The following is a 17,224-nucleotide window of genomic DNA, read 5'->3' as shown; positions in this document are numbered from 1 at the left end:
TCACTTAACCCCAATTGTCTCACCAAAAAAACAAAAACAAAACCCTTAGCATGGTGCTGTCCCTAGTAAGTGCTATATAAATATAAATGCTAGATAGTGTTATTACATAATGTAGCACAACATAATATAATATGGAATAGCATGTGCTATTTTGTTATAATTTGATATAACATATTTTTACGTTAATAAATTGATAATGGATCGTCTTTATTCTGTCTACACCATTTCGGTCTTTGCCATACCCCCCAGCTTCTAGACTGCAGACTCTAGGAGAGCAGGCACCATGTCTCGTTCAATTTTCTACGCAGCATCCTCAGCGCCCAGCTCGGCGCTCCTGGCCCAGCTGCCAAGCAGCTGGGAGGTCACCCATCTCAGTCTCCCAGTCGGGTTGCGGGAGGGGCGGCTGGTGGTGGTGGAGAATGTCCTGAGTGCGCAGCCGCAGAGGCGGAGGCGAGGCCTCGCGTACGGTCACGCCCCATGGGCGGAGCGCCCTCGCCTTGGGCTCTACCCCCTCTCCCGACTCAGCTCGCTCCCAGCCGCCGAGGAGATCTCTCCTCTGTCTCTTTCACTCTCCGCTCTCTCCCTCTGCGCACGCCCGCTCTCCCGCGCGCCCCCGCGTCCAGGCTGCAGGGTTCTGAAGCGCGCCGCAGAAGCGGCGGCGGCGCGCGCCCGGGGGGAGGGGGAGGGAGAGGAGGAGTCGGGGGGGCTGCCGCCGCCGCTGCCGCCACCGCCGCCGCCGCCGCCGCCGCCGGGGCAGGAAGATGGTGGCGAGCGCGCGAGTGCAGAAGCTTGTGCGGCGCTACAAGCTGGCGATCGCCACGGCGCTGGCCATCCTGCTGCTGCAGGGCCTGGTGGTGTGGAGCTTCAGCGGCCTGGAGGAGGAGGAGCCCGGGGAGGTGAGGCCCGGCCCCGGGTGGGGGGGGGAGAAGAGGGAGACAGTGGGGGTGTGCTGCTGGGACGCAGCAGCCGGGGCGGGGGAGGGGGGCGCGGGGGCGCTGCTCCGGGAGCCGAACTCGAACCCGGGGCTGGGGCTGCCGGGAGAGCGGGAGTGCATGGCTCAGGGGCTGGCCTGGGGAGGGGAGGGGAGAGCCAGAACCCCTCTCCCCCACCTCCATCCTACTCCAGGAGGGCGCCCAGCCTCGGCAGGGGTGGGGGGAGTGAGTCTAGGTCCTAGGAAGTCCAGGAAGGGAGCCTGATGCTGGGGGAGGAGGAAGAGGAGCAAGAGGAAGAGGAGAGGATCCCCGGGGAGGCAGGAGAAGAAGGAGGGAACCCTGTGAGCTGTGAAGGTCAAGGGGAGGGGAGCAGGCTGCGGGGGGACGGGGCGGGGGGAGAGGCTGAAGCCGGGGAGGGGAGGGTGGCCGCAGCGGGGACCTGTTCGGGGTGGCCATGGGAATGCAACTTCTGGGGGAGTGGGCTGGAGAACGGTCACTGGAGCCCCAGACCAAACTTTTAGAAGTTGGGACTGGAGAAAAGGAGTCTGGGATGGGGGCAGGTGTACGAGAGAGGAGGACCCTGCCCTGGAAACTTTGAGGACCCCCGATTTGGCTTCGCAGGAGGTGCCACATGGGCCAGAGCAGCAGATTGGAAAGAAGTGGGGTGTGGGGCAAGTTGGAACGCCAGAGGCCAGACTGTGGGGGCTGTGGGTGGGAAGGGGACTTTCTCAGGAGCGGTATCTCTGCCCCTCCAGAAGCTGGGATAGGGGAGAGAAGGAATGGGAAAACTGGGGGGGGGGGGCGGGAGGGGAGGGGATCGCTTCTTGCACAGGCGGGGAGGAGTCTTTATCTGTGTTTAGCCCAGGAGGATCTGGGAAATTTGGTCTCCCTCCCAGAAGAGAGTAAAGAGCTTCCTCTTTCACCACTGGAAGGAGTCAGGGGTATAGGGAGGGGAGCCCGAAGATTGTCTCGGGGAATGGGGAAAGCTTGTCCGTTACTCACTTCTCTGAATGGATCAGCCTCGGCATTTTATCCAAATAGGGACCCCACTCGGACACCCAAGAGCAGAGTGTGTGCAGAGGCGCTGGCGACCTACCCTGCCCCTTCTTGATTTGGGAGGAGCCCAGAACAGATAATCCTTCTAGTCCCCTCCCTACTCCAGCTCTTAATTTCACACAAAACTTTAGTTCTCCTTAGACATAAAATGGTCCTGGTCAGACCTCATTCTGCTCTGGCATCAGGCAGGGATAGAAGTGTCAGCTCTATGAAGAACAGTGTATGTTCATGGAAGAAGTGGGCAGAGTCAGTGTGGCTTCAAAGGCTGCTCCTTCTGTGACCTGGGACTGCCCCTGTTACCCTGCTGAGCTGTGGTTCTCACTTCCAGCTGAATGCTCATGAAGAAAGTGACAGGAGAGGAGAGGTGGCTGGCCTGGGTCCCTTTTCGGAGGGACCCTGTGAATTTTAAGGCTTTATGCTGTCTTCTGGGTCCCCAGTCACACTGGTTGCTTGGAAGAGTTATCTTGCTGTTCCTGATAAGTCCCCACCCCCTCCTCCCCTTCTCTAAACCTTCCCAGGATGAAGTTAAAGGGAAAAGAAAGGAAGAAAGAAAAAGAAAACTAGCTTGTGAATTTTAGCCATGCAGACTTACAGATCACAGACTATCAGAGCTGGAATGGACCTTGGAGATTATCTAGTTCAACCACTTTATTTTACAGGGGAAACTAAGACTCACAGGTGTCATGGTCACGCAGATTTCTTTTCAGGGCCAGGATAAGAACACAGACATTTCTTCTGCTTGCCTTGCAGTGGGGCAGTTGTAGAAGCCCTGGGGACAGATGCTATTCATACCCACTTTGTTGTCTCAGAACCGCTTGGGAAGTTCTCTGTTCCTAGTTGGGGGTGGGGGTAGCATGTCTCATACACTAAGCCCCATCTTCTCTTTCAACCTGGGGATGGAAAGCTGAGGTGTCACAGTGCAGTGACATATAGTTCCTCTTTTCCCCCCACCCCACCCCCCTGAGCTCTGTTGAAGTGGCAGGAGGAGGAGGAGGATTGAGAAAAATTATGCCCTATTGATAGTAAGTCAGGGCCCTGAGGTTTCCCTGTTGTCCTCTGTGGTTAGGCATACACTAGTGGGGAGGCAGGTAAGCCTCTAGCACAGATGAACTCAGCCAGGTCAGAAGGGCAATCATCCCCTCCCCCTTCACTTGATGCAGAGAGGAAGCTGGCTTAAACTTGCTGAGGCAATGAGCTTGTAAGAGACTATTGGATCTGCTGTTCAAGGCTCTCTCCGGGGCAAGCGAGTGGGGAGCTTTGATCACAACCATGTGTTCCCACTGCTAGCAGGGAGATGACACGATAGTGGGAGAGTTCTCCTACATAGCCAAGGGAGGGGGTACCAGCTAGTGGTTCAAGGAGGAGGCATGAGGAGGAGGAAAAAGCTTCTTGCCTTGAGTGGTTCTTTCTCAGATTTCCCCCCCCCCCTCAGGTTACTGGCCTAGCCTAGCCAGGTCGGACCCAGGGGTCTCCTGTGCATCCCTCTGCCCCAGCTTCCTCCAAGCTTGCCCTCCCTGGGGTCAGCCAGCTCTGTGCTGCAGTGCAGGGCACAGAGATGCCCATTTTCCTCACCACATCCTGTCCCCTGGCCACAGCACTGCCTGGCCTGTTGCCTTGTTTTCTGTCCTCCTCCTTCCTCCCTCCCCTTTCTCTCCCCCTCAGCCGTAGTGTCTCTGACATCAGTGTCCACCCTGGAGAGACTGTAACAGTGTTCTCTCTCCATCCCCATCTGCCTGCACTTGGGAATGTCTTTTCACACCTACCATGTGGCACAGAATTAGGCTAATCATCCATCCAGGCTGCCAGAAACTTGGGCTAGTGTATTTCTTACTCTCTAACTTTTCCTGGAGACTGCTCCTCCTTGACAGGCATTGAACTGAAGAAGGTTCTCCTTGAGACCCTCCTTTCCCTCCCTGTACGGTGGGGAATACCCACCCCCCAGCATATCCTGGGAACCTGCCAAGGGAGAAGATAACACAGGGTGTGAACGCTTCATTTGTCCTATTCCCAGGGGACATGGGTATCCTTAGGGCAGGGCTCCTGTCCTGGACCATGCTTCTTTTCCTCCCTCAGGGCCTCGGCTATGGTAGGGATTGGAAATTGGGGGATGGAGATGGGGAAGAGAGGAACCTACTTGATTACCAGGCAAAAAGATAGAAAGAAGCAGGAGCAGGAAGAGTCCAGATGTGTTGATGTAGCTGGAAGAGTCGGCCCAGACTCTAAGGAATACTAGGGAGTTCTGGGGTAAGTGAACTAAGCCCAGGGAAGCAGGAAAAAGGATAGAAAGGTGTCCAAGGCTCCCTTGGATCTCGCTTCCTTCTTCACAGCAAGTTCTTTACTATTTTTGCCACAGTGATGAGGAACAGGAGGGAAGGGGGAAATGGTAAGTGGTCAGAAGCAGAAAGAAAATTCAGTTTGGACGTATTCCTGGAAGCATTTTACATTTTACAGTGAAGCTTCCTCAAAGCAGCTCTCCCTACCACCCTTGTTCTACAGATGAGGAAACTGAGTCTCAGAATAGTCATGTGACTTGTCCAAGGTCACACAGGGAATAAGTAGCAGAGTCAGGACTTGAACCAAGAGGTTTCTTTTTTTTTTTTAATTAATAAAGTATTTTATTTTTTTTCTGTTACATGTAAAGATAGCTCTCAACCTTTGTTTATACAAGCTTTACAATTTCAGATTTTTCTCCCTCCCTCCCCCCTCCCCCAGACAGCAGGTAATCTGATATAGGTTATATATATATATATATATATATATACACACACACACACACATAATAACATTAATCCTATTTCTGCATTAGTCATGTTATAAGAGAAAAAAAATCAGAGCAATGATGGAAAACCTCAAAATAGAAAAAAAACAACAGCATTAAAAACAAAAGAAATAGTATGGTTCATTTAGCATCTATACTCCGCAGTTTGTTTTTTTTTCCTGGATTTGGAGATCCTCTTCCATCACGAGTTCCCTGGAACTCTTCTGTGCCATTGCATTGGCGAGAAGAATATAGTCCATCACAGTAGATCAACAAACCAAGAGGTTTCTAATTCCCAAGTCCAGTGTCTCTCCGGAGATCCCATATTATTGCTTTTCCCTCAACCACCTGTCCTGTCCCTAAAGAAGCTTTGTAGACAAAGGCTTGTGTGTAAATAGCTTTGCAGAATCGTTCAACATGCCAGGCAGTGCTACAGTAGGAACCCAGAGGCTTGGGTTCTAGACCCAGCTCAATCTCTGACTTGTGTGGATTTATATCTCTGGGCTTCTACTTTCTTTAAAATGGGTTAGCCTTGAGGTGCCAAAAAGAACTGATTTTCTTTTTCCAGGTATAGATCTCAACCATTGGTGTAGCAACAAATGGGAGTAGGTGACCAGGTTGACAAAAGTCTGCTGGTTTGTTTGTTTATTCATTCATTCGTTCACTCATTTTTGCAGAAGGGAAGACAGAGGAAGCCACGACCACCAGACCCAGGAGAGGGCTCTAAAGACAGAGACAGCTCTGCTGGGCGACGGGGGAGTGCTGGCCGAAGGCATGGGCGCTGGAAAGGCCGAGTGGATAGCCCTGGGGTGTTGGTAGCCAAGGTGGTGAGAGCTGTGACGAGCAAGCACAGATTTAGCCGCCGGGTACCCCCCGCCCCACCACGAGAGCCCCTCGGCCGCCAAAACCTGAGTACCGGGGGTGGAGGAGAGGTGCTCCCTGGGGCAGGTGTTGCAGGTGCCTTCCAACAAGGTGACACAGGCAGTGTGGAGGGTGCTCCCCAGCCTACAGAGAATGGCTTCACCCCCAAGTGTGAGATCACGGGCAAGGACGCCCTGTCTGCCTTGGCCCGGGCCAGCACCAAGCAGTGTCAGCAAGAGATCGCCAACGTGGTGTGTCTGCACCAAGCAGGGAGTCTCATGCCCAAGGTTGTACCCCGTCACTGCCAGCTGTCTGGTGAGGCCCCAGGGCATTGGGTAGAACTTCTCTCCCTCCCCCCACCACCCAACTCTTAACTTGGGATATATGTACCCCCAGCTCTTTGATTTGGGGGGCAAGAAGCCCTGTCCCTGCTTGGGAAGTATGGTGGATACCCAGCTTGGGGAATCTGTGGGCTGAAATAAGCTACCTATAAAGGGAACCCCATCATCCTCCAGGGGAGGGAGTGGGGAGCCCCTTGGCTGGGGTCCCTATTCTTTGTACCCCTTCTAATGTCTCCCTCGCCCCTCTGCCCAGGAAAGGTGAGCCCCATGATTCAGTGGGATGAGAGCAAAGTGCAGTTACCCCTGGGCAAGCCCTCAGTGCGAATTGCTTACATGTTGGTGGTCCATGGTCGTGCTATCCGGCAACTCCAGAGACTCCTCAAGGCCATTTACCACGAACGACACTTTTTCTACATCCATGTAGACAAGGTACCCTTGGGGGTGGGAGTCGATGGGGGATCAGAGGGGTTAGGTGGAAGGCATGGCCAGTGGGGATCTGACAGGATGGGAACCTAGCTGGGGAGAGACCAGGAATCTTTGGTGATTTCTGGCCAGCGGGGAACAGGAGAAGCCAACCGGTTTATAGAGCCACGGGCTGCAGAGCAAGGCACTCTTTCTTCTTCCTAGCGCTCTAACTACCTGCACCGAGAGGTGGTCGCTCTAGCCCAGCACTACGCCAATGTGCGGGTGACCCCCTGGCGCATGGGCACCATCTGGGGTGGCGCAAGTCTCTTGAAGATGTATCTGCGCAGCATGCAGGACTTGCTAGAGGCACCTGGCTGGACCTGGGACTTCTTCATCAACCTTAGTGCTACCGACTACCCCACCAGGTACCTTAAAGGAGAGATGGGCCCGAGGCTGCAGGGAGCCTGGGTAGATCAATGACTCTTCCAGTTGGAGAAGGCAGGGATTTCTAGGAAGCCCAGGGGGAGAACATGGAGGTATTTGAGGAAATAAGAGGGATAAAGATGAGTGGGCCTTCTTGCCTGCCAGCCTTCAGGACAGGGGTTCTTAATCTGAGGTCTGTGACTTTTTAAAACATTTTCCATTTTTTCTCCCCCAGTATAACTTTATTTTAATATGATTGGTTTTCTTTGTACTCCTATTCACTTTATTTTAGTCCTTTATTCTAAGTCATTATTCTAAGAAGGGCTCCCTAGGTAGGCTTCATGATGATACAAAAAAGGGAAATAACCTGCTTTAGGATCATTACACCTACCAGTGGCTGAAAATAAGCATGTCCTCCCCCTCTCCTACTCTCCCCTCCCCAGCAGGGAGTTACAAGAGTTGGAAGGGACATAAGTGGCCATCTCCTCCTTTCACAAATGAGGGTTACAGAGGGGCAGCTAGGTGGCACGGTGGTAGAGCACCGGCCCTGGAGTCAGGAGGACCTAAATTCAAATCCAGCCTCAGACATTTACTAGCTGTGTAACCCTGAGAAAGTCACCCAACCCTGATTGCCACCACCACCACCCCTCCCCCTGGGCCCAAGAGAAATAAAATAAATGAAGATTAGCTCTCTAGGCTTGCCCCAGGTGACACAAGAAGGTAGTAGCAAGGCCAAGATTTGAGTCAAGATCTTCAGACTCCAAATCCAATGATTTTTCTATTGTATTTATTAAAGGCACCTCAGCTTGCAACCAGTAAATTGGCAAATTTTTAAAAAATACTAAAATTCAATTGAGGTGAATTGAATTTTCTGTAGAGAAACTGGCATCTGATTACACTTACACTGGAGCCGTGAATTGGCAGAATCTTTTTGGAAATCAATAAGGCATTATCCATCTAGGACTTAAAAAGCTGTTCATGCCTCTCGACCCAGGCCTTCCATTATTAGGACTATGTCTTTAGACTGTTACTGATGGGTGGAAGTAAGACCTGTGTGTAGAGAGTATTCCTGTAGCATCATTTGTAATAGCAAAAAACTGGAAGCAACTCCACCTGTCCAGGAATTGGGGAATGGCTGAACAAAGTGTAGTGTACACAGAGAATATGATTTAAATGGAACATTATTATCCCACTACTTAAAATTACAAATGGGAAATATGAGAAGGCTTATAGGAAGTAACTCAGAATGAAAAAAATAGATACCAAATATCATTTTTGTTGTTCAATTCTTCGTGACCCCTTTTGGGATTTTCTTGGCACAGATACTAGAGTAGTTTTGCCATTTCCTTTTCCAGCTCATTTGACAGATGAGGAAACTGAGGCAAACAGGTTTAAGTGACTTTCCCAGGGTCACACACAGCTAGTAAGTGTCTGAGGCAAGATTTGAACTCAGGTCTTCCTGACTCCAGCCCCAGCACTCTATCTACTGGGCCACCTAGCTGCCAAATAACATTATACACACTAATTATAACTGTATGAGTAATAGTCATTAAATAGACAAATAAAATAACAGCAATATGATCCAGGAAAAACTATACAGAAGGAAAAGAATGCAGAAGGAGACCCAGAAACAAATGGGGTTTTCTATTTAAAGTTAATATACATTTTTAAAAATCAAATTGTTTAAAAAAAAGAGGGAAGGAAGGAAGAAAAAAGAAAGGAAGAGAAGCTGAAAGGATAGAGAAGAAGGGACCAGGAAGCATTTTGGGGGGTGGAGAAAAGATTGGGGACAAAGACTCCTTTAGGATCTGGGTCTCTGGGTGGCTTCTTTCCTCTTCCCTTAAATCCACCTGTTTCCTGCCCCAGGACCAATGATGAGCTGGTGACATTCCTGTCTAAATACCACGATAAGAACTTCCTCAAGTCTCATGGGCGGGACAATTCAAGGTGAGGATGAGTTATGTGTCAGTTTAGGGACCACAAGAGGCATGGGCTACCCAGAGGGATTTCCATCACACCCTGCCCTGAAAATAGAGGGGTCAAATCATCAACCACCGATCCAGGTTTGTAAACTTCTTGCCAGTTCTAGAGCAGTGAGTCGTCCTGAAGCCCATCAGGCAGCTGGTAGGGGATGGGGGAAGCAAACCTCTCCTACCCCTTGACTTGAGGATTTCCTCTCACTCACCCCCTGCCCCAGCTACCAGCAGCCAGATGCTATCTCTGAGTGAGTCTTTCTGTGCTCCATGTGCCCAGATTCATCAAGAAGCAGGGCCTGGACCGGCTCTTTCATGAGTGTGACTCCCACATGTGGCGCTTGGGAGAAAGGCAGATCCCGGAGGGCATTGTCGTGGATGGCGGCTCCGACTGGTTTGCCCTGACCCGAAGCTTCGTGGAGTATGTGGTCTATACAGACGACCCCCTCGTGGCTCAGTTGCGCCAGTTCTATACCTACACACTTCTACCAGCTGAGGTGGGCCAGCAATCCTGAAGACAGTCTCAGGGGAGTGAGTGGGTGAGGGGTGGACAGTGGCCAAGGTGAAGGAGAAGTGTGCTCAGCAGGGGATGGGTGTGTGGTACCTGGCAAGGGGGCCGGCTCATCTCCCACCCCTCTCCTCACAGTCCTTCTTCCACACTGTGCTGGAGAACAGCCCCACCTGCAACACCCTCGTGGACAACAACCTTCGAGTCACCAACTGGAACCGGAAACTGGGCTGCAAATGTCAGTACAAGCACATCGTGGACTGGTGCGGCTGCTCCCCCAACGACTTTAAACCCCAGGACTTCCTTCGGCTACAGGTGCTGCCCCTGCCCACCCAGGGCAGACTACCTCATTGCCCCTGTGTGTCCTTCCAAGTCTTGGCCCGAGGGCACAGGGAACCTCTGGTATCTGGGGCAGGGTGGGGAGGGAGACAGGATACTTGGCTAGACATAAGAATAACAGCTGACTTCACACACACACACCCCTCCCTGATCTGTGTGAGCCTCACAGCAAGTCTGTGCAGTAGGGAATTGTTGTATTTTGATCCCCATTTCAGTAAGAATGAGAGACAGAGTGAAGCAGGGGATAGAGAACTGGGTTCAGGATCTGTCTCTGATGCATACTAGCTGGGTGACACTGGGCACCTCCTCAAAGCCCTGGGCACCCTTCTGAGAGTCTTAAATTTCAGATAAGGTGCTGACCTGCATTGCTAGGAGTTTTCTTACCTGGGAGCTCCCTATACCAGTGAAATCACAGACCCAACCCCTGTTCTGTATTTAGTAGTAATTATAATAATAGTTGACATTTTATATTATACTTTGGACAGTGAGTTGGTGCAGTGGACAGAGAGCCAGGCCTCCAGTCAGGAAGGCTCATCTTCCTGAGTTCAAATCTGGCCTCGGACACTAGCTGCGTGACCCTGGGCAAGTCACTTAACCCTGTTTGCCTCAGTTTCCTCACATGTAAAATGAGTTGGAGAAGGAAATGACAAACCATTCCAGTATCTTTGCCAAGAAAACCCCAAATGGGGTCACAGAGTCATCAGACATGACTGAAAACAACTGAGTAACAACAACAACGTATTATATTTTAAAGTTTGAAGAATTTGTGAAGATGCCATAGATGATGCCAAAACAACCACCCTGTGGGGTAGATACTACAGATATTATTATTCCTTCTTTACAGATGAGTAGACTGAGGCTCAAAGATGTTAAGTGACTCATCCATAATCACATAACATGTGACATTGCCCCAGACAGGACCTGAGACCAGGTGCTTCCTGACTCTTAAAATCTTTCATTCTAGGGGAAGCTAGGTGGCGCAGTGTAGGACCTGAGTTTAAATCCAGCCTCAGACACTTAACACTTACTAGCTGTGTGACCCTGGGCAAGTCACTTAACCCCAATTGCCTCACCCCAAAAAAAAAAAATCTATCATTCTACCACGCCAGGCTGCCCCCAAAGACCCAAAGAATATCAGAGCTGGAAGGGACACCTTCATTTTACAGATGACAAAATATTTTACAAAGAAGGGAAAACAATCAATCAGTAAACATTTATTAAGCACTTACTACATGCCAGACTCATGGTTAAGCATTGGCTATACAAAAAAAGGGAAAAACAGACCCTGAACCTCAAGGATCTTAGAGTCTAATGGAAATGACTTGAAGAAGGTCAATAACTAGTTAGGGGCAATGCTGGGACTAGAACCCACAGTCTTCTAAGCTCCAGCCCAGTGCTCTTAGCACTATATACCATGCTGTCTTCTAGGGCCATTTCATGGTAGAGCAGAGCACAGATCTGACCCTTTTTGAACCAGACCCTTGCTTGTTCCACATACACATTCTACAAAGCTTTAATGGGTGACCTTTGATCCTCACAGCTGTCTTTAGGAAGCCAAATTGGGGAGATGGGATCCCACAGGGAAGTTGGGTACAAAACTGAAGCCACCCCTGAGGTTACCAAGAGGTGGTATGGAGAAGAATTCTCCTTGCACACTTAACCGGCTGGATGACTCTGATCTGGGCACTTTGGGCTTGAGTTTCCCCCTTCTTAAAATGAAAGGTTTGGACTCACCGACCTCCGATGTCCCTTCCAGTTCTAAATCTAGCTGTGATCTTACTTCTGGTTCCTTGTCCTTTAGTGATAGTGATGCATGGGATGCAAGGAGACCCCAGAGATCTCTTTGTCCCGTGGGTGCTGTGTGGCCTCTAGTCTCTTTACATTCCCAACAACTGTCTTACATTCTTTACGCTACAGCAACTCTCCAGACCTACTTTCTTTGCCCGGAAATTTGAGTCAACTGTGAACCAGGAAGTTCTGGAAATCTTGGACTCTCACCTTTATGGTAGTTACCCTCCCAACACGCCAGCCCTCAAAGCATACTGGGAAAATGCCCACGACATTGCCGATGGCCTGAGTGGGCTCAGCGACGTCATCCTCACTGCCTACACATCTTTTTCCCGCCTTGGCCTACGCCATGCTGTCACCATGGCATCCCCTCCAACTAACCAGCTCTGCAGGTGGGAGACACCGCCCCCTTCCCCTTGCTAAGGTCAATCATCCCCCCTTTCCTCTGTCCTGATCATCCCCTGTATACAGAGTCCTATAGACTTTAGGGGAGACAAAAGGATATGGAAACATGGTCCTGGCAATTGGGGAGTTGCTAGTTTGATGGGGAGAATGCTTTCCCTTTCTTTGGGGAGCTTTCATTATGATGAGGAACATAATCTGTCCTATATCTCAAGTGTTCCCGGTCTGGTGGGGAAGAAGGAATATGTAAATGGGGGTTATTAAAAAAAAAAAAGGAAGAGAACTTGAAAAAATGTATAAATGAGAACTTGGGCTGTAAAGAAGAGGAGTGGAGGGTGGAGCTGACATTGTATGGGGTTCGACGTAGTGTGGGGTTCAAGGGTGGTGCTTTCTGGGACTTCCCATTCCTGGGTGTTTCTGTTGACGAGTGTCTTCATTTCTCCCTTTCCCTCCCCTACGTGCATCATAGGTTTGAGCCTAAGGGCTTCCCATCCAGTGTCCACCTGTATTTCTATGATGACCGTTTCCAGGGCTACTTGTTGACCCAGACGGTGCAGCCTATGGCCTCGGGGCCAGAAGAGGCGCTGGAGATGTGGCTGATGCCTCGGGGTGCCCTGAAGCTGACAGAACACAATGGTCAGGCCAACCGGCTGCAGAACCTGGAGGTGGGATGGGGGCCCTCATCCCCTTGCCCTCCCCCTGCCCCCATGCCCCTGGGACAACACTGCAGTCATGGGTATCCTTTGATCTAGAGGGGAGTGATGGCCTAATATCCCTCCTACATGACTCCTTGTTTCTGGGGTCCAGTCTCAGTTGCATAAGGGTTGGAGAAAGGAACTTTTGGATCTCAGAAGCTCAGCTTTGACATTGTTAGCTGGACATTTATTGAGTACCTACTATATGTCAAGCACTAAGCTAAGTGCTAGGGATATATGTAGACAAAAATAAAACAGTCCCTGCCCACAAGGAGCTTACATTCTGGTAGGGCTGAATACAAAGTCTTTTTTTAATTTTGGTCAGGGTAAGGACTGGCTTCCGAAGTTTCTGTCTCACTCTGCTTTGTCGTGTGTTCTCCTCTCTATCATTGCAGAGAACCCAAGGAGAAAATACTTTAGCAATCATGCAGTCAGACCTCTCCATTTTACAGGGATAGAGGAGAAATGCAGCATCTAGGGCATCTAGGGTCACAGACAGTTAGTGACGCACCATGCCCCATCCCCTTCCTGCCCATTCTTCAGCAAAGAACACCACCAGCATCCACTCCAAATGCTTCCCTCCTCACAGGTGGGCACAGAATGGGACCCCAAGGAGCGTCTCTTCCGGAATTTTGGGGGACTGTTGGGGCCTCTGGATGAGCCAGTGGCCATGCAGCGTTGGGCCCGTGGCGCCAACCTCACAGCCACCGTGGTTTGGATCGACCCCACCTTTGTGGTGGCCACCTCGTATGACATCACAGTAGATTCTGAAACTGAAGTCACTCAGTATAAGCCTCCCCTGAGCCGACCCCTGCGACCTGGTGCCTGGACCGTCCGCCTGCTGCAGTTCTGGGAACCGCTGGGTGAAACCCGCTTCCTGGTGTTGCCCCTGACCTTCAACCGAAAACTACCTCTCAGGAAAGGTAATGAGTGATGCTGTGGCCCTGGGACCAATCAATGGGGATTGGCAGACCCGTGGACCCAGGCAGCCGATCAGACCTCAGCCCTGCAGAGCCCTCAGATACCATCTCCCACAAAGTGGTCAGTGCCGTCTGGGAATGCAAAATGCCCCGTTGCCATCAGCATCAGAGTGAGCCGTCTTCCTAGTCCCACCATCCCTGGTCCCCTTCTCTCTCTGTCTCTCTCCTTCCCTTCCTCCTCCTCCTCCCTCTCTCCTCTCTCCTTTCTCCTCTCCCTCTCTTTCTCTCCTGTTTCTCTCTCTCTCCCCCTCCCTCCCCTCTCAGTTTCTCTCTGTATCTCTGTCTCTCCTCTCCTCTCTTCTCTTGTTCTTAGAACACGGATTATAAGAGAGCAGGTCAGACCCTAGAGCTAGAGCCAGAAGGGACCTCAGAAGCTATCTAGTCCAACCCCTTCATTTTACTAATGAGGAAACTAGGTCCTAGGGAAGCGAAATGATTTGTCCAAGGTCACACAGGTACTAAGCATCAGAGTGGGGATTTGAACCCAGAACCAGTGTTCTTCCCAGTTTACCATCCTGCCTCCTAGATCACAGTAAGGGAGGAGCAGGATGATAATGATAACTCCTTACATTTATGAGAACACTTGAGGCTGATCTGTTATCTCATTTTATTCTATGGTAGATGGAGCAGGGATTGTGTCCCTGTCTCATGGACAAAGGCCAGCAGCTTGTGGCCACATAGCAAGTGGCCATCCATGGGTGAGGTTGGGACTAGAGAATGCTGATCCCTAGACTAGGCTAGTGATTCTTTCTTGACCCTGACGTGGGCCTGTCAGATGGAATGGGGAATATTGATTGTGTCCTTTCTTTACTTCTTCCAGATGATGGGAGCTGGCTTCACGCTGGGCCCCCCCACAATGAGTACATGGAGCAGAGTTTTCAGGGCCTGAGTGGAATCTTGAACCTCCCCCGGCCTGAGCAGGCAGAAGAGGCTTCTCGGAAGCACTCTGAATTGACTGGGCCTGCCCTGGAGGACTGGACAGACAGCACCTTGGGCAGCTTCTGGTCCGTGGCAGGCCTGTGTGCCACAGGCCCCTCCGTCTGTCCCAACCTAGAGCCCTGCAGTCAGACCAGCTGGAGTTCCCTCTCTCCTGACCCCAAGTCAGAGCTCGGTCCTGTCAAAGCTGACGGCCGGCTGAGGTAGCAAGACCACAGTGGGAGCCCGGGGGCAGCCCCGGGGTGTTGCACCTTAGGAACTCCGTAGAGGAAGAGGTGATCGAGGGACCATCCTCTCCCACAGGCAAGAAGCTGGGGCCTAGCCCCGCCGTCCCATCCCCCCTCCATTCCTCAGCTGGAGTGAGCCCTGGGACCAAGCAGCCAGTGGATGCCCATGGGCTACTTATTGGACAGTTCCGAGCCAGAGGCCAGAGAAGAATGGAGAAAACCAGCCTTCCTTCAGCTACCGAGCCAGTGCCGTAGCTGTGCCCTCTGCAATTTATTGAGGTTCTACTTTCTGTTTTTAGGATGGCTTGTAGAGGGGGCCTAAGGACAGGAAAAGGAGTGACGTGCAATAAAGTCTGAAGTAGCCCCAGGGAGATGTGGTTCCCCTAGGACCTGCGGAACAAGGGACCGACTGGGCACTTCACGGGGGTACCTGAGATAGCCCCCATCTGCCCCAGAAGACCAGGCCAGTAGAGCTGAAGACAGAGGATGCTGCTGGTCTTGTCAGAAACAAACAAACAAAACTGTACCTAAAGAGCTACTAAGTAATGGGGTAGAGTTATCTGTGGAAGCAGGCACCAGACAGGCCAGGTGGACAGAGAGGGAACACAGGAGAGGGAGGTGCCCAAGGCTCCTGGGTCTCATGGCCTGCTCTGTTCCCTTTATGTGGGATGGGTGCTGCCTCTGAGGCACCTGGGGGCTGACAGATTAGATGCTGCAGACAGGGAGTGTGAGGGGTCCCGGCCACACAGTGATCCTCCCTGTGATGGGATAAGTGGACTAGAGAAAGCAAAGCAAGAACTATCCTCTCAGGTCGCTCCGGAGAAGGAAGCAGGGCAGCCATGGGCCTGGAGCCCCGTGTAAAATCTGAAATATGCAACAGTGGAAATATATCTCTTACATCTCTGATACAGTCCACAGTGTGCTTTCTGGAGGAGATGGGGCGGGCACGGGATCCTTGTGGAGCACTTGAGCAGGCTTGTGGTGGGCACCTCCCTGTCCTGCCCTCTCCTGAGGAGCACCAGGCTCTGCTGCTGTCACCCCTCCCCTAGCCTGATTGCCTCAGCCCCTGCTCCTCCTGTGCAAAGCCAGCCCCCTTCTCTCCTTCCCCCTCTGGCCTCCCGCTCACGCATTACCGTAGGGGCTCTTTCAGAAACCATGGAGCCCCTAAGGGGCATCACACCTGGGCCCATTTGATTCCAGGGAGAGGACCATTTGCAACCTGCCTGGACTTCTCTTAGGGGTAGCCCCAAAATGTCTGAGCCCCTTGGTACTATCTAGTAGGCTTAGTTATTTGGGCACTGGGCAGAATCCTGACAGTTTTGGTGGTCATTCTCATCCCCGGGTGGCCCTCCTGTCCCTTAATATCATTTACACTATAGTGTAATTTGTCAGTGGGTTACCTTCCTGTGGGGTATTTGCCTTTTATGCCTTATCCCTAACTGTGGGATAAAAGGAATAACAACTAGTATTTATGTAGTGCTTTAAGTTCTGCAAAGTCTTTTACAGATATTATCTCATTTCATACTTACAACGTCCCTGGGAGGTAGGTGCTATTATAATCCTCATTTTACAGTGGAGGAAACTGAGGCTGAGAAGAGGCTAAGTGACTTGCCCAGGGTCACACAGTTAATAAGTGTGGCAGAATTCAAACTCCAGTCTTTGTGACCACTGAGCACTCTTAGCCACCGCTTCCTATATCATCAAACAGCTAGTGTTTGGCTGGGGACTGGAATTGGGGTCTACAGATCCCAAATGACACCATGGTGGGAAGGAAAGTAAAAGAATTTTAAATGGGCATATTGGAGGGGGGGTTGGAGAGTGGGGGTAACTTGTTAACCACACACCACCTGGCTAGTATAGGATACCACATGAACAGAGCTGCAACTATCATGATGAGGGGATTTGGAGGGGTAGGAAAAGCCCAGAGAAGAGAACTTAGGTATGTGAAGCTAGAAAGGACCATCCAGGCAGAATGTTTTACAGCTATGGGAACTGAAGTCCAAGGAAGTTCAGTGACTTGCCCAAGGTCACATAGGTAAGTGCCTCAGAAAACAAGGGTTGGTGGGTGGATGGGAGGGAAGGAGAAAACAAATAATGTCACATTATCCCCCTAGAAGCCAGTGGGCTGGGGCAGGTACTAGGGCAGTAGTGGAGCTGAGGTGACAAGTGATGAAGTCAGCTTTGGGAAGGCCTCAGTTCTGCCAGAGTCCAAACCAGGTGGGCAGTGAGGGAGGCGGGGTCCACAGGCTTAACTGAAGAGGCCGTTTCCAGGTGGCATTCTCCTGTGTGGCCAGGAGAGGGCGCCCCTAACCAGGAGCTTGCCACACAACCCCCACCTCGGTGGGGGTGACCCAGAAAAGTGTGGAAGCAGGGATTCAAACCAAGGGAAGATGCCTTTGGATTTAGAGGCAGCCTTAGTGGCCTGTCAGGGTGTTATTTTAAAGACGGCATGATATTTGGGGGAAGAGCCGTGACTTTGTTCTAGTTCAAAACAAGACAACAAACTTTGGTTCCCAGTTCACTTAAATATTTTCCAAGGGCAGGTAGGGGTCGGGGTAGGGGTTGGAGACTGACTCTTCACCAGTAGTCCGATGACTTTG

The 17,224-nt window shown here is 51.3% G+C and overlaps 1 protein-coding gene across 1 annotated transcript; it reads left to right on the top strand.

Moving 5' to 3' along the window:
- Positions 1-687: 687 nt before the first annotated feature.
- XYLT2 (xylosyltransferase 2) lies at positions 688-15,890 on the top strand. Its single transcript, XM_044005564.1, has 11 exons — positions 688-896; positions 5,424-5,922; positions 6,202-6,377; positions 6,576-6,778; positions 8,643-8,723; positions 9,030-9,246; positions 9,396-9,572; positions 11,514-11,776; positions 12,256-12,451; positions 13,071-13,404; positions 14,282-15,890. Exons 1-11 carry the CDS (start codon positions 762-764, stop codon positions 14,602-14,604), a joined length of 2,604 nt encoding a protein of 867 aa, XP_043861499.1. The 5' UTR covers positions 688-761; the 3' UTR covers positions 14,605-15,890.
- The last annotated feature ends 1,334 nt before the right edge of the window (positions 15,891-17,224 follow it).

Source organism: Dromiciops gliroides, chromosome 4 (genome assembly GCF_019393635.1).
Source record: "Dromiciops gliroides isolate mDroGli1 chromosome 4, mDroGli1.pri, whole genome shotgun sequence".
NCBI lineage: Eukaryota > Metazoa > Chordata > Mammalia > Microbiotheria > Microbiotheriidae > Dromiciops > Dromiciops gliroides.
Note: the sequence above shows the minus strand (reverse complement) of the source record. Positions and strands in the feature narration are given on the sequence as shown.

Coding starts and splice junctions, on each gene's coding strand:
- XYLT2 (XM_044005564.1), top strand. CDS start 762: ATGGTGGCGAGCGCGCGAGTGCAGAAGCTTGTGCGGCGCTACAAGCTG. Junction 9,247..9,395: donor ACACACTTCTACCAGCTGAG/GTGGGCCAGCAA, acceptor CTCTCCTCACAG/TCCTTCTTCCACACTGTGCT. Junction 12,452..13,070: donor ACCGGCTGCAGAACCTGGAG/GTGGGATGGGGG, acceptor CCCTCCTCACAG/GTGGGCACAGAATGGGACCC.